The sequence below is a fragment of the Acanthaster planci genome, linkage group LG09 (assembly GCF_054643075.1).
Source record: "Acanthaster planci isolate LZ-2023a linkage group LG09, COTS_SCS, whole genome shotgun sequence".
NCBI classification, from domain to species: domain Eukaryota; kingdom Metazoa; phylum Echinodermata; class Asteroidea; order Valvatida; family Acanthasteridae; genus Acanthaster; species Acanthaster planci.
In genome coordinates, this window is record NC_141785.1 from 4,145,811 (window position 1) to 4,169,845 (window position 24,035).

A 24,035-nucleotide genomic window follows, 5' to 3' on the forward strand; every position below is an offset into this window, starting at 1 on the left:
TCCGGAAGGAGGGAAAAACCATTCACTGGAAAACCAAAATCAAATTCAGCAAAATCCCTTGGAGGGAAACAAACGGATGTTTGAAATTTGTAACAGTGAGAAAGCTTGACCAAAATGGGTGCCTGGGGTTGAAATGCCAACTTGAGTCATCAGTGAGATGGATAGGGATGAAGCATTTAAAAAAAAAGGTAACCAAAAACTAATTATTTGGGAGCGTTTCATCTGAATTCAAGTGCATGTGTGAGAAACATGGCAGGGATAAGCTGGCCGGCCTGATGTGTGAGTTTGGGTGTATGCACATGTACATGTGTGTATTCGGTGTGGCTGTTCATGTATTTCTCACTGTCCTGGGCATCTCAATGTGTCGATTCTAAAGGAAGGAAGTTTTTGACAAAAAGACAGGCGTATGGAATTCTAGGATGGTATCTCAAAGAGGTCAAGTCAGAAAGATTTTCCTGCGGAAGATGTAGGCATTTCAAATATATGCACCATTTTGAATGAAAATTTGTGAGTAAAATGCGGCATTGGAGAGATTTATGTTCAAGTTAGCTCTGCCATTCTTTCACAAACATGTGAAACTTGGAAGTCTTCAGATACTTCTAGAAAGAGTGTGCAATCATCCAAAATGGCTTAACCACTTTCTGCCGGGGAACCCCATTTCGAGCACCATGGGTTTATACGCAGCGGAGCCAGGGTGCCTGAAATGGGACAAAAGAGCTGGTCCATGTAACAAAAGACCGTACTCGGAACAAAAGACCTGCTGCTGGGAATTGCCTTCATTTTTCAGCTTGCATTTTTGAAGGTAATCCGTCACTGTTTTTAAACAGTATACCACTGTTTTGGGCATTGCGCACCCACGGATTAGCATCGCGGACAAAAGTGCTTCAGGGCCCCATTGATGAGCAACACAGCACTGCTGCATGCGAATCCATTCGTGTTTGAAAAGACACCACTGACGTTCACTGGGAACAAAGGAAATTATGCAACACCTCATAGATTCTGGGCTCTCTTTACAGGGCAGCAGGCCTGGCTGAAATACTCAAGAGTCAATGCAGGTTGCCTGTCAGCTTAGAGTAGCCTCCAAACAGTCAATTTTTGAAGATTTTTGAAAACTGAAAATCTTGAAAATGGCCCTTACATGTATGTGTGCACTGCATTTTTAAAAGCACCCGGCAGCAAGTGGTTAATGTACACCTGTACATGTTCCTGACTATTCAAGTGCACAATTTTTTTTCCCCCTGGAAAAATATTCGCAAAAGGTAGAAACCGAAATCAAAGAGAAGCATCCCCGGGAAAGATGACTCACAGTTTGTACATGTAGTTTGGGGTGATTGGGATTTTTTTTCCTCTGACCTTTAATTTGCCATGAAAACAAGGATCAAAGTAAAGCACCGTATATCGCTATGTAGCGTTTTGCATTGTGGATGTAACTTTCTCAGCCGGAATCATAAAGAGAGTTCCTTGTCTATTATTTCCCCTTCCAGCTCTGTCTTAATTGACCGTCTTGCTCCATAATGTCCAGAGAGTGATGCTAGTGGACCGTTAAATCCGAACATCAGGGTTCATGTTTCTCGGTACTAATCTGGGAGTGACATCTTTGAATCCCTACATGGTTTCTTTCAGAAAGATTTCTCATTGCGTAGTAACATGATCGCCCATGCCCGACCGTAAATTGAACGAAGAAGTTTTGCCCTCAAGTCATTGATGTCAGGGTTCCTTTCCCAGATCAAGCAAACTACATGTATCTCTGTTTCTCTGTTGCATCTGTTGTTCTTTCCTGTCATCAGCATGTGCTGTGCTGTTCTAGAATATTTTGAGAACACTTGAAATGGGAGAGAGGATTTTATTGTTCATGACTTCACAAATTTTGTTATGAAAGCCCCCCTTTTTTGAGTAGAACAACATGTGAGAAATTGCATTTACATGAATTTTGAAGGATGCTGACACTCAGGACAAAAAATAGCAAATGGAAAAACAAAATAGAATATTAAAGACATCAACATTTTAGAGTGAACTTTTGTCTGAGTTGCCCTCTGCAGGGATGCACCTGAGGTGAGAGCTGGTTAATTATGCACAAATATACGTTATCATGGTTTACGTACGGTAACCTCAGAGCACAAGACGTTTTGCCTCACGTTGTAACACCCCCCCTATAGGTACGAATCCACTGATCTGTCAGTAGGCATTCATGATGGCCCCCTTTAACGGTGGAAAGCATTGTGTTATTTACCAAGCAACTATAAAAAAACAGAGGCTCTGCTGTAATGGTTATTACAGCATTGTCGCCATAGGTGGGGGCCACTGCAAATGACAAAGTGATAGCATTATTATGGGTATCACTTTTGTCTGTATGAGGATGGGCAAGTCTTACAGGAATTCTTTGCAGAAAGAACCAGTAGCCAAGGACATGAAAAGAAATCTATTGCTTTTTTTGTGTGCCTGTCCTTCATGGTAGTGCAATGCATGCGCATCTTGTGTACCTGTACATGTTTGTCATGTGTACATGCAGCGCACTCTCAAATTGATCTGAAATTGCCTGTTGCTTCTCTGCTGATTCAGTGCTTGTTTGCAACAAGTAAGACATCTATTGTGTAGTGAAAAACTGATTCACTGCACCATGAGAGAAATCTGCGTATAAACATGAACAAACAGATAAGTTAAGCTTTTAGATAAGATTTGAAGAAAGCAATGCCAGGCTGGGTCCTTAGACTAATCGACAAAGCATTCCATGAACAAGGGGCAGCGATCAAGAAATCCTGTCCCCAAAATACCCTCCGTCTTGCTAGTGGTACAGTGGGCAATTTTACATCACTGAATGGCAACCGACGCGTGGGCTGTGTGGTGAAATGAGTTGTTTGATGTATTGAGGTGCAGTGCCAGTAACTGGGTTTTGTATATTATGCGCTGCTGAACAGGAATCCAATGAAGTTCTTTTAGGATCAGATTGATATGATTACACTTCAGGATACGGGATGAAATGCTTTGTGGGGTGATTGATTGTCAAAGCTGAAAGTCGTAGGAGGGAATTGCAGTAGTCCAGCGCCGACGTCACAAAGGCATGAATGAGCTGTTCAACCATTTTTAAGGCAAGAATTCAGCAAATGTGATCAGTGTTTCTCAGGCGAAATAAATCAGCACAAGTAGTATTTTGCACTTGGTCCTTGATGTTGAAGTTGTTGCTCAAGATTATGCCGAGGTTTCTGGCGGTTTTTCTGATGAGTACAGCACGGCCATCAAAATTAATGTTTCAATTGGGCATTTTTTTGTGTAGCTACTATCCTGGACAAAATTGTTGGGACACGTGTCAATAGCCATACCCTTTCCAGCTAGGTCCCCCACTCCCTCAGTCAATGTTTGTCATCTTGAGCCGGAGCACAGACCGTGCAGTGAGACCAACATTGAGAGGGAGCCTGGGGGTGAGGCGCCCAACGAGATTTGACCAGGATTGTAGATTGATGCGATGACTTCAACACAAGTATGCTTATTTGATCACTATTGGGCTGATTTTTTGTTTGGCTCCATCCAACCCTTCACGTCAGCGGCGCATGCTCCTATTTGGGCAACTACAATGTCGGCATTCCTCGAGATGAGATACAGGTATGTAGGGCAAAGCGACACAGCATGGAGCTATGCATAACATAGAATTATGCTTGACTGGTCCATGTTTCCACGCGATGGTAGCCACAGTTGAGGTGCACAATGAAAGCAACCACAGGACACGACACTGATCCATGGGGCACACCAAAGAAGAGTCGCAGGCTGGACGAGTAGGACGTGGCAGTTTTTACTGATTAAGTTGGGTCTTCCACATGCAAAGTTTCCCACTTTAGTTTTGAATTTCTCAAACTTGTATCTGCATACATGTGCATTCACATGCATATCCGCACATCTACATGTGTAGAGTTATCGTCACCAATAAAGAGGCTACTTAAGTGTGGCAGCATCAACGCTTCATGAGTTTGGGTTGTTCAGTGGAGCTGTTGACGTTTTTGTTTTAAATTTTTTTATTTTTTTTTTTTCTCATTTTGTGGTGTTGATGGCAAAGAGATCTGACCTGTTGTTTTATGCCTCGAGGTCTTTTGTTTTCTTCTTGAGCCGCTCAGAAAGTGCTGAGTGTCCAAAGAGACACTCAGCACTCAGTGTTACACATTTGACTCGCTTTTAAGCCAGAGGCTAATGATGACGTCTGACAAAAAGCAAGGCCAAACAGATACAGGTGAGTGCATTTGGGGAGGAGGTAAATGGGTCCGGTTTCGCACAGGAGCAGGCTATTAGGGGTTAGGACCATGTCTCCTGAGATATTTTACTGGCAACTTGGCCCATTTTGAATGTTGGTTTCTGAAGGAATTCTCCCAATAGAAATCTGGTAATGATATTTTCGAGAATTTAAAATGAATTTCTCATGAACACAGGAAATGCAAAAAGGAAGTCCGGACACCTGTTGCTGTCCTGAAATGCTGTATCCTATTTCACTCAGAGCTTTTTTATTGTCCAGTAAATGAAAAGGAAAACTTCACTACTTGCAGCAGCTTAAAAACCAAATGTCCATTAAAAGTGTGATAGCAACATTGCCAGAAATTTCAAATCAGTTTCTCATTACTTTACACTTGTTTAAATGTTTTGAGTACAAATTGCATGATAATTATAGTAAAATTTCTAATGAGCACAAGTGTGGAATGAAAAGACACGTTGTACATGTGAGTACATGTCAGTGTACATCCGTAATTTCCTTTCCTTGTACACTCGGCCTAATGGATAAATTTATGATACCTTAGTAACTAACGCTGCAGGTGATTGAAGTTCAGAGAGTTTTAACAGATGTTCAGGGCTCTTGCTTGATTATGGTTTTTCGGGGGTGGGTTAGTGCATCTTTTATTCCTTGAAATTTATTCAGACACCAAGTTTATTGAGTTGATATACTAAGTGATAGACTGGATAGTTTTGACTTGGTTTCAAGTCACACATGTCTAAGTAGGCTTTACAGATGTACATGTACAGTGAGCTTATACCCACACAAATGAGACATGTGCGTGTCGCTGGTTGGTCCAGAAACTTTACCTGCTACAAACGTGTTACAACTAAAAAGATGAATAGTGATCTGATGAAGTCTGTGCAAAAAAAGTGACTTGTTTGATAAATTAGGATTTCTCAACAGATGCTGTTACCTTTTACAAAACTGTTCGGAGCATTATCACTTATTTTTACATATTAAATAAGAAAATGTGCACTTAAAGTGACTGATGCTTCAAAAAAGCAACCACATATACATATGACAATAGCATAATGTTAACAAATCCTGCTCAACATTGCAGATGTTTCATTTTTCTCAACAGATGCTGTTACCTTTTACAAAACTGTTCGGAGCATTATCACTTATTTTTACATATTAAATAAGAAAATGTGCACTTAAAGTGACTGATGCTTCAAAAAAGCAACCACATATACATATGACAATAGCATAATGTTAACAAATCCTGCTCAACATTGCAGATGTTTCATTTTTCTCAACAGATGCTGTTACCTTTTACAAAACTGTTCGGAGCATTATCACTTATTTTTACATATTAAATAAGAAAATGTGCACTTAAAGTGACTGATGCTTCAAAAAAGCAACCACATATACATATGACAATAGCATAATGTTAACAAATCCTGCTCAACATTGCAGATGTTTCATTTTTCTCAACAGATGCTGTTACCTTTTACAAAACTGTTCGGAGCATTATCACTTATTTTTACATATTAAATAAGAAAATGTGCACTTAAAGTGACTGATGCTTCAAAAAAGCAACCACATATACATATGACAATAGCATAATGTTAACAAATCCTGCTCAACATTGCAGATGTTTCATTTTTCTCAACAGATGCTGTTACCTTTTACAAAACTGTTCGGAGCATTATCACTTATTTTTACATATTAAATAAGAAAATGTGCACTTAAAGTGACTGATGCTTCAAAAAAGCAACCACATATACATATGACAATAGCATAATGTTAACAAATCCTGCTCAACATTGCAGATGTTTCATTTTTCTCCTGCTAAGGCAATATTTACAGCACATGTTGTGCTAGATTTTGCCCTGACACCGATGTATATTCACACTGCGTTCTAAGCACTGTTGCCTACTGTATGTACCCACTGCTGCATTGGATTTAAGCCAGCCACCAGCTTCAGGCAAACTTGGTTATTGAGTGGTTAAGAAATCTGCACAGGTTAGCAGGAGGTCATGAGTTCCAATCCCACCCCAGCAAGTGTGCAATTTCTTTCTAACTCTCAGATCGCACTGAGAACAATGTGTGAATATATTTGTTGGTGCAAGAGCAAAACCCTTATATAACAGACAGCCCTAATGCAAAGCCAACTTAATTTTGATGTACAGCATATTTAGTCATTCCTTTGATAAATCTTTGGTGATTTTTCAGGTGACTAAAACTTGGCATTACGTTCCGATAAATTCATAATCCAGTTTGCTTTAAACAGATTTACAAGCAGATTTTTATTCGTTTTATACATGCACAGTAACTTATACACATACAGTTGTTGTCCACTATTGGCATCCATTATAAGCAAAAGTGATATTTCATTTTATTGTTTTTTTGGGGAGGGTTAAATATATATATTCCATTATCTGGCAATTTTGCAGGGTCAGTGTGGTTCCCAGTGATCGTTATTTGTACACTTACATACTTGTCCATCAGTGGCGTAATGGGGGTGCATTTAAAGGGGGGGGTGGCTTGCGGGGTATCATTTTCTGGAAGGGACAGTGGTTTGGTTATGTCGCAATGAAATCACTAGATTTTTTTCTTTCTTTTATTTCCGAGTGGGAGGGCACCCGGAGGGGGGGAGGGGCATGCCTCCCCTTTAATTCTGCCACTGCTGTCCACATCAGTCTGTGGCCAGTGCATGCTGCTCCTTGTCAGCACACAGATTGGTAACACCACTGGCAACCGGAACTATGAGGCGCCAGACTTACGATACGCACCCAATGCATGTAGAGCATACTGTGTCATCTGAAATTAAATTATGATTGCACAGTCTGCATACTTGTATCGTAGTTTCCTTGTGAACAATCGTTCCATTGAAAACCAAAGAAATGTGTTTGTGTTAAGCATAACCCACAAACTTGCAATTATTTTCACTTTCAAGGGGGTTCCCACTTTACAAGACAAAAACGTGTAAGTGATGCAGTTGTGAACCATGTGTGAATTTTCGTGGTGTTTTTGTCAAAGCTATTTTCTCCCACATTCATGAAGCTTTCTCTCTGTTCACCGTCTTAGTTCCCTGCCATCTGTTGTCACCTATAACTACTGTTCCTGAACCCCTTGCTGCTGTTGATGTCGCAGAACGTGCCATCGTCACTCACGTCTGGAAAAGTGGGATAAACCTTGGCACTGCTGTAGTTGGAGTTGTACCATGTTTGGAAATGCTGTACTGTAGAAAGTTATACAAGACAGAAAACCCGGCTTCAAGATTACCTAATTTTCAGCTCAATTAGCTTTTTTCTTTATACCATTATCTTTTGCCAGCTAATTAATTTCTACCTTTTGTGGCTTTTAGTTTTTTCAGCTCCGAAAAGCCTTCCCATGTGTTCAATCCTCATCTCGGTTGGCTAAACATATGGAGCTGCAGAAGAAATAAGTGTCCCGGAAAAAAAAAAAAAGACTGAATTTACCTTGTTTCTAACAGCCTCCATTTGGTGGACTGGACTGGAGGAGAAATTAAGCTGGAAGTTACAATACTCACCCTTGTTGCCTTGTTCAAGAACAAAACTTGACTTGGTAGCCATCACTCGTTGGTACTGTCTAATTGTGTCTCTTGCCGCATGGTGTCAGAGGGGTCCACAGCCGGTACCTGTTGCTTTGCAGGGGGCCTAGAGGGTACTTGTTGACATGGGCTTGGCACATCATAAGGCTGCTCCACTCTTGAGTTCCCACTTTTGGATGTTGGAATGCGAGGGCTGTTCTGTGCTGTGTTGTCTGGGTGTGTTCGTCTCGCATCATCACCTGACCAGGAATGCCTGTTACCGGCTTCATCATTTGCCGCAGCATAGGAATCACTGTTTTGCTCATCTGATGCCGTAGGGTTGGGGTGTCTGGCCTGCGGGACTTCGTAAGGGTGGTCTGGAATTAAATCCGGTGTTCTCGACTTGCGTTCGTTCTGGTTTCTCATTGCAGGTTTGTCAAGGTTGACAATGATGTAAGGTTTCGCGGCCGGCATGGGCTTGGACTCTGATACCTGCTCGTATCCCTCGAGTTGGTTCCTGCGCATTGAGTTGCCGTGGTTGAAGCTGTCGTAAGTGTGCTCCTTTGGCATATGCAGTAAGCCAGATGACTCAATGGTGGGCCTTGTTTCAGGCAAACTGCTGTAGTCTCGGGTTTTGTCCTGTTGCTGGGCCGGTGTGACTGTCATTTTGGTTTTGAGAGCATCTTGACTGCTGTTTGAAGTTGGCCGGGAGTCTTTGATTTTAACAGTGGGATGCTGTGCTGTAGGAGATGTTTTGGGATTGCGTGCTGTGGGGCCCTGCATGCCACCGTTTGTCTTGCTGATTTTATTGTCTGATGAAGTGCGTACTCTTCTTGATGAGCTCTCACTTTGGTCTGTCTTTTTGATGTTGGTCTTATCATAATGGGCCTCTCCTGGGTCTATTGATGCATGTGGTATCGTGGGTCTTTGAATGATCTGATTTCTAATCACTGTGGTCTGGTGTTCTAAAGTGTCATATGTTTGTTCGCCTTGTGCGACGGATTGCATCCGGGTTTGTGTTCCGTTCAAGGTATCGCCAGGGTGTATGATCTCACGTTGCTTGTTTGCTGTTTGAATTTCACTTGATGCTTCTATTTCATGCTGGTCTGTGGATGTTTCATTGTCGTCTGGTAGCTCACCTTGATTTGTCACCTCTGTGTTGTTGGCATGTGGGATGAGGTACAGTTCTTGCATCTGCCATGCTGAGGTATCTGCGACGTAAATGTTGCTCTCGTTGAATGGTCCCGGGGCTGAATCATCACTGTCGGGAGTCGTCACCTTGTCCTCGTCAACTCCAGAATCATCATCTCGGTCTGAGGTGCTAGGATTGACAGTGAAGTAGTTTGGGCCAGACTTTGTTTGTTTGTTGGGGTGGACATCATCTTTCTTGTTAGAATAGTCTTGGCCTGGCACCTTGATCATGCTGTCCACTGATGAATCATCATCTTGATCGTCACTATCGGAGGAGCTTGGAAGGACGATATGGTATCCAGGCTCAAGCTTCTTGCGTCCAGTCTGATGGACATTGCCCTTCTCTTCAAGAGGCTTGCCTTGGTCTAGCCTTTCAGTCCCAAGAATGTTTTCTGCAGAATTGCTGGCCTCGTCATTTCTGTCAGGGGAGGCCTCCAGAGGGACTTGGCTGTAGGCATGGCTGCCATTGGGCACACTGTCTGTGGCTGATGGTTAAAAGACAGAAAGGGTTGGGATAATGGGAGGGGTTGCGTTATTTCCTGACACAGTGTAGGATAGCAGAAATGCCTGATGTTCGGATTGGACTGATTACATGTTGATGCACAGCAGCAGGGCTGCACAATTAAACCCACCACAAGTCCAGTCCTATCATATTTTATTTTACAAGACCAGTCACAAGTAATGAGGTGAGTTATGACGAAGGAATGTTTTTCCACAGTTCGTTTGAATAGCTTATGACTTGGCCTTAGAGTGCAAAGTCTTCCAAATGGTTTATCCACTGTGTTGTTCCTAGAATTCTAGTTTATAATTATGTAGCCTATTAACATTAATGCATACAGAAAAAACAAAATTTCAATGTGCTTAACAAATAAAAATGGTAATTAAGAGTTGCATATTGTTATGAAGTGACGTGCAGTTAAAGAATTAAAACACAAAATGTATCTCAAATTCATACAACGTTGTACGTGTACTTTGTGTACTAAAAATATTAATGGAGTTAAAACCCAAAGAGGTCTGGAATTATTACACATGCTCACGTAAAAGCCCTTTGTAGCTTGTCAGAATATGAGTTTCATTTTGGCAATTGTCAACCTTTTCTTGTGAAGTTTAGTCGATGTGCCCCCTTCTTTTTTGTTTAACAGATTCATGAAATTGGAAACTACATATACATTAAATGTAGTACCCTTCACTTTGTGCAAAGATAAATGCTGACATGTTTTCACATTGTCATTCTCTTGGTGTAGCAGCTCGATTGCTGTAGCCTTTGTTCAGTTTTATTCATAAATATCTCTTTAGAATGTTCACATATTTTTCTGTGTGCATAGTCAAGCTTTCAGCTTCAACAGTGGGCATGCTTTTGCCAAACTTAGTTTGGGAAATAGTGCAGTCATGCAACAACACTTATAAGTCCCCTGAAATCTCCTAATTTCAAAAGCAGTTGAAGCCGGCTCCAACTATGGGGATAAGCTCTGCGTTTCTGCAACAGTGTTCTGATTTAGCCCAGATGAGCTGGCACGAGATTTTTGTTTTTATTTGTTGTGTGATTGGGATACAAAGCATCCTTTAACTCTCCATTAACAGAAGACAGTCAACTCACCTTTTGTCCTCCTTGCTTTAGTCTTCCTATGTGACTTCTTCTTGCTCTGTCTCCCTGGGCTACCCTTTTTGGTCTGTAGTTTTGTTCGACTGGGCAGCGCTGGTGGTACACGTTCATTGATTTCTTCGTAGAGTCGTGCTCCCTCGTCTTCCTGCCTCGGTAAGTCTGGATGCGTCATGGGCCTGGATGTTGGATGGTCAGCACCATCCATGGGAGATACGTCATCTGTGCTGTCCTTGGTTGATGGCGGTCCACCATTCCTGCTGCGTTTTCTTCGAACACAGCATGTCACAATGAGAGCGATGACCAGTACCGTATTAAGGGGCACTGCCACCTTCACACTTATGTGTATGTCAGGTGATCCTGGAGAACTAGATGGAGGTGTTTTAGTAGATAGTTCCAATTCTGTGGTTGTTGGTGCAGTTTGAGGTTTGGTATTCTCGAGGATGATGGGATCATTGGAACAAGAACTCTCAGTAGTGGTGCAGTTCAAGACTATGTCGTTTAAGGTCTCAGTAATATTGAGCAATGTTATTTTCCCAGGTTGTCTTGAAAAGTTTTGGATTTGCTGCACATACTTATTAGGACTCTCCAAGTTGAAGGAGATTATAGGATCGTTTTCAGCTGTAATACATCTAAAAACCTTTGAGTCACCCTTCATCATCTTGGATATCATGGGAATGACCAAACAAGCAGGCTCCTCTGTTACTGTTAGTGTTACGCTATCAGAAGTTGTCCGGGTGCTTTCATTTTGAAATGAAGCATGTACTTGGCATTTGTATAATCCACTGTCATCCTGTTGCGCTTCATTAACCACAAGTCTCAGTGTCTTATTTTGCCCTTTGCCATTATAAAAAAGGTAGCTTCTGGAATGATTGCCTGTGGAAGTTTGTGAACTTTCTGTCGTCACGTTGGGGAGGGAGATGTCAATATCTTTCCCATTAAAGCAATGGAAGCTAAGTTTCTGTGCCAAGTTTCCAAAACTTATCTCGTAACTTAGCTCAAATGTGTTGCCTTGCAGCACTATGAAGGCAGAATTTTCATTTTCCCTTTGGAGAGAAACGTGTTGGCTTGCAGACTTGCAGCTCACAACCAGCAGGACTAATAGGAGAGAAAGAAACGCTGTCTTGCATGTAGACTGAGCCATCCTGGAACTTGTTAATTTTAATCATCCAGTTGGCATTTATATGGCAAGGCACAAAACACTGAAAAGTGATACTCCAGTCCCACACTGTGTGCAGCTGTCCCTGTCCCATAAAGCGTGGCTTCACAAATGTTTGCAGGGAAGGATACGTACATGTATACTGTTTGTTCACACAATGGTAGCACCTCCTATCCCTGAAGGAAATGAACTCCATGGATAAATAAACAAATGACATCACTTGCGTTTTGTCCATCATGCCGTGATACTATCTTGTCTCTGTGAGCCAGCATGCAACATGACTTCCTTGTGGTTTTCGAAGAACAATCAGTTGAAAAAACAAAATACAATCGTTCGCGTCTCTATTCAATACCTGTTTGAACCTTTTAAACATGAAATAAAAAGTGTACAACTGTTTGTGTTTGAAAGCAGTTTTCAGTGTTTTTTAAAATAGCAAATTACATTTACGTACATACCGCCAAAGCATAATGTCAACTCTTTCAGAGTACATCAATATCTGTGGCATTAACATTATGTTTTAAAACTTGTTTTCTGAAGAAGTAGCTGTAATATTTTTCAAATTGCTTGTTGTGGCATAGCCAGTGCCTGTAAAGGTGAATCAAAGCCCTCAAATCGAAGAGATAGTCCACTTGGGGGTTTTGTAATATTTGGAATGCGTAAAGCTTCATTTTATGAAAATTTTCCAAGTTTTTAGTGTAATTAGACCACAAGGCTGAGCCAGATTCAAATTTCACTACTTCTGAATATTCAAGTGTTTGACTTTTTGTTCGATGGAAATACCTGGTTCTTCCAAATTTCCATTAAAAGCAGAAACCATACACAAAAACGGAAAGTAAATGTTTGGCCTTATTGTTGGGAATATGCATTCAGCTGCCTGTAAGTTTACTCATAATGTTTTGATATATGCTTTTAAAATGCAATTGTGTACACAAAATATTGAATTTTTTTCACTTTTTCTTTCATTGATTTTCGTTTTCAAATTTTCAATTTCAACAAGTATTTGAATATTACAGGTATACACAGAATATCCAAATTAGCGCAACACGAAATCAGATATTTTCACACCTCTTTCAGGCCAGTTTTCAGGATAGCCTTATTAAATTGAAACATCCAAAACAAATTACTTCCCTATTTGTAACCTTGATGAAAACTTTCACAGCAGAGTACAATGAACCTTGAAACACCCACCGCAATAAAGTCATTGCTAGGTTTCAGTTCTTACTTCTTTAAACCATTAACTTGTGTTATATGCAAATCACTTTGCCTGCATGTACAAGTACTTGTGTTTCAGTTATATTTTCCTTGAGAAAAAATAAGCAGTACAAAAGTACAGTGAACAGCAACAAAATTGTTCATTGTACTTTTGCACTGTTTATTTTTGCTCAAGGAAATAGAACTGAAATACAGGTATATTTTTGCATTGGGGAGATGCTGATATATAACAGGTTTTGCCCTTTAATACCCAATGTACATTAGCAGGAGGTCGTGGGTTCGAGTCCCACCTGAGTAAGCTTGAGAGTTTGCAAAGACAAGCACTCAGCACACAGTGCTCATTAATATACTTGAAGTACTTGAACAACAAATGTCTTCTACATGACCTAAACTGCACACATGTACATTTGTCTGGCTTTTGTTTTGTGAGAGCACTTTCTCCTCTGTGGGGGATGAGCTCCAAATTCTAGGTCCAAAACGTCTGAGGAGAGCTACCTGGTAACCTTTCTGTGGATGCAAATGCTGTAAAGTAATGGTAATTTGCAAGCATATCACCTCTGGTCCAAGTGCTCAGAGCCTGCCGTCAACTTGGAACCACTGAACAGGGCATTCCTTACTTTCCCTCCTCAATAACAATGAATATGTAACCATTTCAAAAACATCATAAATTTAATGTTTACCCCATTAATTGTGACTGCAAAATGAATAAAAAGAACCTGCGTTTCCCCGCCCACAAAAATCCCTTTTGGGCCATTTGCCAAAGTATAGTTAAAATAGTTAAAATGGTAACTTTCAGTGACCTTTGATTTCTGTTTTTGCAATATCCTGATTTCATTTTCACTGAACTGAGCCAGCACATTCAGTTTAGTTCACCACATAAAGTTTGCAAACTCAAAAGTGAAAGCTGAACTGCCTTTTTACAAAATGAAAATTACGTAAACACTACAGTTGTGTCATTTGAATACATGTACATGAACGTGTTTCCTGTTCCTTGTATGCTGTCAGTTTTTAGTGTCAACAGAGCCAGACTATCCAGCTCTCTTTGCTACAATGTTGTCCATCTAAATATTTATCCAAACTCAATGAGTCAATCTTGTCATTGTATTTATTTGGCAAAATGAAATCGTTTTTTAAAGGGAAATTGTTAGCATTCTAAAGGGAATTTATTTCAAAATACTTAACAGTGTTGGGGGTAATGATATGATAAGGATTAATTGAGGTGTTATAAAAACGGTAGGTGTTACTGTTGTAGGTGCTATATCAATATAATTGATGGAAGTTTCCCCAAATTGTTCCAATCCAATTGCAAACTTTGTCTAGTGCTTGAATGTCTCCTCTGTGATTGGGAGATCTGAAAGTTGCTTATTCCCTCAGTTCTCCTTCACCGCTTATTCCTGGACTGAATCCTCCCTCCTCCCTGGGCGCATGGCTTGGGTAGATTACTTGACTTCTGGCCACTGCTTTCCAGAGCTGCTTTCCATTTCTCCGAAATCTGTTTTAAAATATATGTGTAAATTGACACATGGTGACCAGCCCACCACATTCTCTCACATTATAAACTTTCTGCTTTTCGCTGTACTTTTTAACAATGTACATGTACATCAAGATGTGCATGTGATACAGTGACAAAGGGGTTTGTCCACAGAACCGTATACACTGTACATGTGGAGATCTTAACTTTGTAAACATCACACAACATGTACTTATTTTTTTAGACAATTTCAAGCAGCTTGGCGGAATAAAACTGTGGAATCTGATAGCAGACTTACATCTGAGCACACGCTAATCTTTCACCATGCATAAATCAATACCTGTATTGGGCAAAATCCATCTCATAGCAAGGACCTGGAGCCTCTGTTACAGATCTCGTACTCACATTTCTCTTCTTGCTTCAGTTCCATAAACAAAGCATCCTGTACATCTTTAGCGTCACCAAATAAAAACCATCTTGTCTGTGTCACTGTTTTGTTTGCTATGCACTCCAGTGTTTCCCTCCTTCTTCGATTGTAGCCTGATATTCCCCTAATAATGAAAAAGTTCTGTTTTCAAAGGAATTCGTGCAGTTTGAGCACCCTTGACCGTTTTTGTTGGCCTTCCTTTCCTTGGAGGTGGGATAGGTCTTTTACCGAGAATGCATGTAAATACAAGGAATTAGTTAAAATCTCCCCCTACATGGTGCAGTGAACAAATTGATTTGTGCCAAGGAATGGATAGGATTGCATTTGTTTATGATTGAAGTATAACTTGTCTTTAATATTTTTTCATCATAAATATGTATGACATTTCACAGAACTGATTTTCAGTTTGATAAAATTGCACACAATTTCCTCCTTTTCTCTCGACCATGTCGAGCCACAATACATGTATCTCCATGTCTTTGCACTTATTATAAACTCGTAACCGTTTCACAGTTTGCATTTCTACTTGTTCAGTTTTTCTTCACACTTTTTCAGCGTTGGCATTATACTGCCTGACAGTTGATGTCTGCTTGGATTTTTCCCCGTTGAATTTGAAGAGATGCAATCAGAAATGATTTTGAACTTGTCGTTCAGCTGAGGCACCTTGGAAGAGTGAGAAGCCTGTTTAAAGTTACTTACGGTGTTTTTGTCTTGATCTGTACATTTACTTGACCCAGGCGGGTTGCCCGGCAGAGACGAGAGTGAACCAACCGTGGAGAAGCGAACATCCTACCCAGCTTCAGGCGACACGGTCAGCCGGAAGAGTGACCACTCCAGGGGCATCGAGAATGGACAGGTGCGTGGAAGCTCCTCTGGAGACATTTGAAAAGTGTTTATGTTTTCCCCAGAAAATACGGGCAAGCTTTTTTAGGTCGCTGTTTGTCAGAAACTGCCATATGGAATACTGAGGGGCTCTGTATCAGGTCCATGTAGTTTTAGGACAATGCACCTTGAAAATTCAAAGAAATCCATGACCATCAAATTTATGGATCCCTCCCAATGTTTCTGACATCTGGCATTCTTACCAGCAATTCAGCCCCACCTGGTCCAACGTACCAGGTACACGTACATATTTGATCATTGTGTCTCGGTTTGTCGAAGATTCAGGCATATGCATGTAATAGTTCACTTTGGTACTCAGGGACAAATTAGTATCCATGTCAGGTAGGTTGGATTTCTAATCCTTCAATTGCCGTGGAATACTTTTAAGGCATGTCCACAACTCATTTGGTGAACATTGTGCTGCGCAATGTGAGGAAAACTACCTGGTTCTATATTTAGCTGCCCTGTTTACAATATTTGTCATGCTCTGGACTTGGTTCAAACTACAATTACATGTATTTTTTTTCTTTTCATTTGCAGAATAAAAAATCTGCAGATTGGGAATTTAGTTATCATTATCTCTATAAAAATGTTGTAAAAAAATATTTTTTTCAAAATAAGAACTGATGGATGTAATATTCTGTATGCAAGTATGTGCTGCTTGCTGGCTCAATTACTGACAAGAATTGCTGCTTATAACTAGTATGACGATGGTTTCAATTTTTTGGGTACTGGTTCATGACCCTTTTGTAGCTGGACACCAGTGATGCCGAAGACCTGATGGAGGACCTGAGCGACCGGATTGATGCGGCCATCTTGAATCGGCTGAACCAAGCCTCGTCCATCACCACTATGGGCCCCATCAGCAAGCTGGCAGTCTTTATTGCAAGGTACTGACAAGCTGGATTAAAGAGGGAAATGTCATGGTTACTGAATAAAAAAAAGGGGGGGGGGTGCTGAGATTGTTCTCTGCAGATTACAGCTGCTCTCGGGGGTTTCAGTGACAGATTTTACTGTTGATTCTAGGTGCATAGACTTAATTTTACAGCATGGGTGTGATCAAATGTCTGTTACAACGGGACCGTGCTGCATCAGAATATTTGGAAGTAATTGGTCATTGACCAAAATGACACAAAATGTACCTATTTTCACTCTTCATCGACATGTATCGAGCGGATGATGCCCTGAACTACAGCACATTGCAATTGAAAGTTAACCTCTGAAGGGCAACAGTGTTCACACTTTTTCCCCAGCCGAGAAAATGAATATTCATTCACTGACTTAAATTTCTTGGATTTTTGACAGTCTGACGATTGAAGATTGTGTCATTGGTGAAAACGCACATCCTCTCTCCAACTTCTGGGCCATACTACTATGTACGTTATCTCTTCCCCACCCCCCCATTCTCTTGCAGGTACAACTATGACCCTTACCGCGATTCACCAAATGACAACCCAGATGCGGAACTACCACTGACTGCAGGGGACTACATATACGTCTACGGTGATCCGGATGAGGTGAGACCTCCCCACCTCCCCCCCCCATCCCAGTTTGACAGAAAGTTACCTTGTTGTCTTGGAAACTTTCTGCACGCTTGACATGTTTTAATTTTTCTCTGCTTAAAAACTCAGACTGAGGTTTTGCCGTAACAGGTATTTTCTTCTTTGTATATTATTGCATCTACATCAAACGTCTTGAGTTGATAAAGAGTATTTGCTGAAATGATTTACTGTAGAAATACAAGATTTACAAAGGGCCTTTGAGGGACTACTTTTTCCTCAGGGGAAAAACTGGCAAGCTGGTATTGTAGTATTTGAATTAACAGATGTACACCCCCCTCCCTCAGATTTATCATTTACTTTACTTATCAGTTGATTCAGCCTGAGGGCAAAGTGTCATCATGTCATCATGTTTCATTCCCATGGGATTGTGCACTTCATTCTCTCCAGGCGTACATGAATTAAAGAAAAAGAAAGTCCGGTCACTTTAATTTTCTTAGTCATGTTGAGTTGGAGAAAAACATGACAAAGCCAGCATAAAAAACACGCTCACTAGCTAGCACTTCCTGATATCAATTTTATCTGTTTATCTTTGCCTGTCACTGCCACTTATAGATTTCCTGTTGGGTGACAGTAGGCAATAGCACTTTAGGTAGACTATGCTTCCCTCGGGTGTTGGAAATTTGAGCTTGTTGGCAGGATATCCCTTGATCAAATAGTATCAATTTGTTCCGAGATGTGCAGAGTTGGTCATTAATTGTTACTTCGGGGTTCAAAATATTATTTTCAGTGAGCTTTGGATGAAGTGCTTGCAAAAAACTTACATTGGTTTTCCCCCAGTTTAATGCTCAATCCAATGCTTTAAATGGTCCAAACTTACATGGTAGGGGATCCAACTCGTGGGGAATCCAACTCGTGGGGGATCCAACTCGTGGGGGATCCAACTCGTGGGGGATCCAACTCGTGGGGGATCCAACTCGTGGGGGATCCAACTCGTGGGGGGGATGCAAACAAGGGGGATCTTCTCTGAAAAGAATGCCCAAAGATTTTTAAATCAGTTCCTTCTCCAATACAAGATGTTTGTCCATTTCCAATGTGTTACCACTTTCACTTCCTGAAAAATTCACTAAAATGGCAAATGTCCCCAGGGACAGCTTGCACCTCCTGGCCCCCACCCCCTATGGTGCTACTTACAGTGTATTCGAATGTGACCAGCTCTATAAAAGTGAGTCACAAGTTGCCCGAGCCAATTTTAAGCTTAAGAGAATCTTACACAGTGCAAAGGGTTAGGCACCCTCTGCATTTTTTCAGCCACATAATGTCTATTTTCATGAGGACTCCAAACCGACCGATACATCAATGGAACAAGCTCAAGTTGCTCTGTCTACTGCCAACCGAATTAAACATTACTGGAAAGTAGCCCTGTGATTTATTATAATGAAAAGTGGATTACAAATGTTTTTGTGTTCTGCTTATAAATTTGCAAGAGTCAGTTCTACATGAAGCTTGCTCAATGATCAGAGGGTACTGCACTCATAAATTTCAAACTTTTTATCTCCCTCCATTGCTTGAATTCTCTCAGTATGTTTCCCATCCCGATGCTGGGTTTTACTCCTGTTTCAAAACATGAGTATCACCCTGTCCATCATGCAACTGCATTTAGCAACAGGCCATGCCTTCCGTCAGAACTGCCCCCGCTTTTCCTTCTTTGAAATTACATGTTGACTTCCTCTTTGTGTAACCTACCATGATTTTCCAATGTTATGAGAACATCTTGTTTTATCAAATCAGAGTAATTTTTCCTTAAATGGAAATAAATTTTATTTTTGGAAGCTTAGTCAGTTTTAGCCTTTGTAGGTGATCATGACAACTGAATTATATTTAGAAAAAGGAAGGGAAAGGATGGAAAAGTTTGTGAAATTTGTTTTAATGCTTCGAAAAATTGTTGAAGGGGGGGTTTCACCTGAATTCCTTCTGCATGGTTTCAGCTACAGTACATGTAGTTCCTTTCCTCCATTCCTTACCTCAAGAGCGCCCCCTTTTGTTCATGCAGTGCTCTGTATAACTTTACCCAATTCTGTGGGGGGGGGGCTGTTTTTCTGTCCCGCATGATCATAATCATCCATCTGGCATTTTCTATTGCATGTTGCTTCCACCTTGTGTAGGAGTCAGAATGGGTGAGTGTTGAACCTCAAGGAGAAGGATTTGAATAGCTTCCTTCAATCTGTCATCTTACTTTCTTTTAACTTGTGTCACAGACAGGCCAGTTCAGAAGTTTACTTAGACCTAAGCATTTTATTTTCTAGTTTAACAGGCCTAAACCTCCTCGCGCTACTCAGGTATGCTGACTTTTTGGAAAGAATGCAAAGAAGCCAATGGGAATTGGTTGTGGAAGAATTCAGCTGCTGTAGACTTCTCTGTGTAGTTTGATGCTTGATCTCGGCTGGACACGTGGAGTGATATAGTTTGCAACCTTGGGAAATAAAAGAAGTCAGTATTAGAGGAAGTGGAAATTGATCAGGTTGAAATCTACTTAGGACAATTAAGAACTGGCCTGTGCTTTGTACAGTCTTGGTCCATGTACTTGTTGTCTATGTGCGGAAGAAGGGCATGGAGACTGGAATGGGCTACTTCACTGATGTTGGCGTCAGATTTCATTTTCTTGTCATGCTTGTAGATGTCACTCCAACTTACTTGCTTTCTGGTCTGTCTTTTCTCCCTAACCTCACTCAAAGTAAATCGGTTGTATTTACTTTTTCGGTTGTATTAATTTTTTCTTTGAGCATGGGTTTTATTCCATAGTTTACAGTGCCTTTGTTCTTTTTTTTTTCCTTGGAATGAGCTAGTAACCGAAGGGAAATGCTTGCCCAGTAACATGAATAATGCCTTCTGTAATTATTTGGTTTCACTGCATTGATCTCCACATATCTCGTGGTGATGTCATATCCAACACTGCTTTATATTACTAGGAAAAAATTTGTATGTGTATATATTGTGAAACTCATTTACATTTTTTTCTTTTCCCATACTGTTTAATCGCTCGAATTCGCAAGGTATAAAAGTTGCATCACATTGGATTTTTCTTTCTTTTTTATTGAGCACTATTTTGATTCTTAATGTGTTGTAATGCTTAAAGTCACACACTGAATGCACATTTTACTGCGATATACTTGTATATAGATTTGGTTCAGTGTGAAAAACTTGCACAAGTGTTGCATGGAATTGTCCACAGAAATGTTAAATTATTTTTAAATGGTCTTTTAAGTAAAAATATCAATAGTTTGTTCTAAGTGAAGTTAGAGGTGAGATACCATACAGTGAATTAGTTCATCAGTAGTTTTATTCTTCTGAAGGCGAGAATTTTTTATAAGTTGATGCAAAAAGATAGTATTTTCTGTGGTCTCAAGAAAAACAAATAAGGGTCTTGAAGTCGGAGGGAAGAATTAAAAAGAATATGTTTTCCTAAAAGGGACTTTTGCAGTCGGTCTGACAGCGAAGTAATAAGGGGGGGAGTTTTACATTTGCATTGGTAAATTGTTTGGCGGAGCCAAGACCTCTCAAAATGAAAAATTTCCTTTTTTCCAGTTCTAATCTGGAAGGTTGGCAGATCCGAGCACCAACTCTTACTATAATTTGTGTCACAAACATTATTTGAAACAAAAATGTTAACCTGTTGAAGGGTCGATATATTACTATTAAGATCCCGTTAAGCAAGATCTTGCTTTTGCAAAAGCAAACATGTCCTATTCTGTCATCTTGCAAATAAGAAAAATGACAAAACCAGTCAAAATTATGTTAATTGTCTTTTGCTTTGGTGAAATCACGAGCTCATGTCGTATTAAATGTCAGTTTCAAGTGGTATAGTAAAGTAACATTGATTTTTAACAATTTTCGTCCCAATTTAACCCTATTTCCTGCAGCGTACTTTGCTCACCCGTATGGTTTGTTTGATGATATATGCTGCAGTTGAAAGTTTATCCTTACAGATTTCTTTACTCTTATGTAATTGCCTCTTCTTTTTCTTCGGTTTCATCTCTGTGTATATTTTTATGTCGCCAGGATGGTTTCTATGATGGCGAGCTGATGAATGGCCAAAGAGGATTGGTGCCCAGCAATTTCATTGAAAGAGTTGCAGGTATGCAGACAAAGATGTGCATGTTTTTGTACATATATGTGCACCAGTGATGAGACACAATATGGCAGACACTACTGTCCTGGATGGCTGGTCCCCTGCAGTGCCCTTAGAAAGTGTTGCAGGTTGAAATGCATTGAAGTCCTTTTTTGAGAGTGTTGTTGATGTACAGGTGTACAGTAAAGCGTTTCTTGGGTTTTGCAAGGCTGAACGAACAAGACTTTCAGAAACCTATCTCTGACTTGTGTTTGATCAAAAGTCCTACTAAAGTACTCATTCTGTAGGGTCGTAATTGCCATCTGGTCAAGACCGTGTGAATTGAGTTGTTTTGAGTCTTCCTCTTCCTCACAAATTTTTCTTTTGCTCAGCAAATAGTTTCGCTTGTTTCTGTGAACTTTATTCAAATTAGCACCCAATTTTGATTTAAGTGAAGCACCAAAACTGTTTTGAGAGATGCAGCTCTTTTCAGTGTAAGCATTGTATTTTATTTGCCAGTGACAACTTCACCTGTCTTGGTTTGAAATGATGTTTACTTTTTGGCTGATGTGTTGTTATATTTTTTTTATTCTTTTAACCGGTTCCTTTGCCACTTTGTTTTGTCTGTGTGTCTGTCACCACGTTGGCATTTGTTTGTCACCTGTGTTTAATCTAGGTACGAGAGATTTGAATGATATCAGAGGTAATTAAAAAGACCAAATTTACATGTGCCTCTCAAGTGAGCAACCTGCCATGAAACACCCTCCCCTGTCAGCTAAATAAGCTCCACCCCTTCCACCCTCCCACCCCAGCACTGCATATTTGCATGTTCTCATAGTTTTATACGCCATGTCTGGCTGCACATAATGTGGTAACAAATATTTTTTTGCTTGGCCGTAGTATTTGTTTCATTGAAATTGAGTTTCAGATGAGTTGATGAAATCAAACAGAAAGTTAGTCGCAGTTTATTATCTGTCTTCCACACTGAGGAGTTTTTTTTCAGAATCTGTCCTTTAAAAATGTTGACACAATTTCACCACAAGGAAAATTTGACTTAATTGTGAAACGTTTTCTAAGTGATTACACTTGTTACATCACAACTACATGAGCTGTGTAGCTCAGTGCTAATTTGTATCCAAGCATTGGAGGGACTTGTGGCATGTTTAGTTGCTACACGATGACATTTTTTTGTTTCCTTCTTGACTTCAAATGGAATGTCAAATTTTCTCAGACAGTACTGCTTTGTATGCGCCTAAAAGCACCCCACAAGAATGCCTACAAACTGACTTTTGCAGAGCGGTGTTGGGTAGACTTTCTTTGATTGGAATGCAAAGATATTCTCCAAGCATCTGTGGAAGTACATCTCCTTGACCTTTGATAGATTTGTCTTGCATTCTGCTTTGTCAAAAGCAAGCCCCACAAAATGTAATCATCCCCACCCTTGCATGAGTGGGATTGAGTCTATATGCATGATAACAGCCTTATTGACACCCAAATATCCTTCACCTTTGCTCAAGTCAATTCTTGTAACATGATCTTATGGATCTTATGTCCTCAATGTAGAATTCTCTGTGGCTGTTGGGCACAATAGCCCAAATATTTGGGAATGAGGAAACTATTAGAAAATTCTTGAAACAGAGAAATTTCTAGTTTGGTCGCAGAGGAGACTTTCCTCCTCAACAAGTCTTTATTCTGGAATCCTCAGTGCAGTGGGGAGATCTAGGAAAAGGAGTACAGCATTTAAATTTAGGGAAAGGGAGCAGGGCATAGATTGTAGTCAGACACAAGTTGAATCACAAATCAATTACTAGGCAAACGTATTAGAAAGACGTTTGGTGACCAGACCCTAAACTTTGAAACAGTGGCCAGTGGATGGACTGGCAATGGAGTTGTGATGAGTGGCATTACCAATTACCTCCCTGATAAAGGGCACTTTACTTTGAAAGTAGAATGGATAGATAAACAGAATTCTGCTGATAGCTACAACAAAGTTAATTACTTAATCATGTGTATCTCACTGGGGAAAGTTCTTTTCATCTCTGCTTTCTGTTCTATGCATTTTCTGTCATCTGTATTGTACATCATGGTGTACATGTATGTGTGTAGATTCAGGTATAGTAAATGTGCATGCACTCATCTGGACATTTCCATTTCAGTTGGAAGGATTAGTGGATGAGATTTTGGTGAAGGTTGGATTAGGGGGAGTTTTATCAAAGGACAATGAAGTAATTTGAAACAAGTAGGATATGTTGTCAGTGCCCAAGAATGCACAAAAATTAGAAGCACAAACCAAATTTTAAGCAATGCTGTATTCACAACGTTTGTTCTTTTTTAAAATTTATCATCAGAGGAAGACATTCCTGGTTTCATGAACAACAATGGAATGGACAGCGATGGTAAGAGCTTTCCTGCTGTTTGACTGACTAAATGATTAATTTTGTCATTTGTTGTAACTCAAATGAATCGACTGGCAGTACTCGCTTAGCTGTAGTCAGTGATACGACCTACAGTCATAAACAGTAAATTAGTGCATGTGAAAGCGATTTTCAGTCTGTTAAAAAATCTGTTTGACATTTTTGGATATATGAATTCAAACATGAAAACTGCCAGATGTGTCTCTTAAAAGTTGTACTTCAGTTATACACCTTTTCACCTACGTGACTGGATTGCGCTAAATGTAAACAATACCACCATGTGTGGGGCGCTGTGGCCACGGTGATCGCATATATTCCTATGGA

General features: G+C 40.2%; 2 protein-coding genes across 19 annotated transcripts in view; one reads left to right on the forward strand and one right to left on the reverse strand.

Moving 5' to 3' along the window:
• LOC110985335 (peripheral-type benzodiazepine receptor-associated protein 1-like) overlaps positions 1 to 24,035 on the forward strand; it is a 184,018-nt gene that overhangs the window by 133,462 nt on the left and 26,521 nt on the right. For 12 of the 18 annotated variants that reach the window (XM_087141264.1, XM_087141261.1, XM_087141262.1 and 9 more), the window contains 7 exons: positions 15,546 to 15,664; positions 16,444 to 16,580; positions 17,105 to 17,207; positions 19,355 to 19,366; positions 21,249 to 21,324; positions 21,974 to 22,000; positions 23,646 to 23,693. In XM_087141264.1, the coding sequence (XP_086997390.1) occupies positions 15,546 to 15,664; positions 16,444 to 16,580; positions 17,105 to 17,207; positions 19,355 to 19,366; positions 21,249 to 21,324; positions 21,974 to 22,000; positions 23,646 to 23,693 (522 nt within the window). The remainder of the gene's footprint in view (positions 1 to 15,545; positions 15,665 to 16,443; positions 16,581 to 17,104; positions 17,208 to 19,354; positions 19,367 to 21,248; positions 21,325 to 21,973; positions 22,001 to 23,645; positions 23,694 to 24,035) is intronic. The other 6 variants (XM_087141267.1, XM_087141274.1, XM_087141271.1 and 3 more) reach the window with 3 other exon arrangements.
• LOC110985336 (uncharacterized) lies at positions 4,442 to 11,963 on the reverse strand. The gene is made up of 3 exons (XM_022246298.2): positions 10,537 to 11,963; positions 7,749 to 9,424; positions 4,442 to 7,436 (listed from the first exon to the last, which is right to left on the reverse strand). Exons 1-2 carry the CDS (start codon positions 11,681 to 11,683, stop codon positions 7,791 to 7,793), a joined length of 2,781 nt encoding a protein of 926 aa, XP_022101990.2. The 5' UTR covers positions 11,684 to 11,963; the 3' UTR covers positions 4,442 to 7,436; positions 7,749 to 7,790.

Bases quoted from the DNA above. Each gene is read 5' to 3' on its own strand.
- LOC110985336 (XM_022246298.2), bottom strand. From the start codon at position 11,683: ATGGCTCAGTCTACATGCAAGACAGCGTTTCTTTCTCTCCTATTAGTC. The intron at 9,425-10,536 runs GTGAGTTGACTG...TTTAACCATCAG, and splicing joins TAAAGCAAGGAGGACAAAAG to CCACAGACAGTGTGCCCAAT.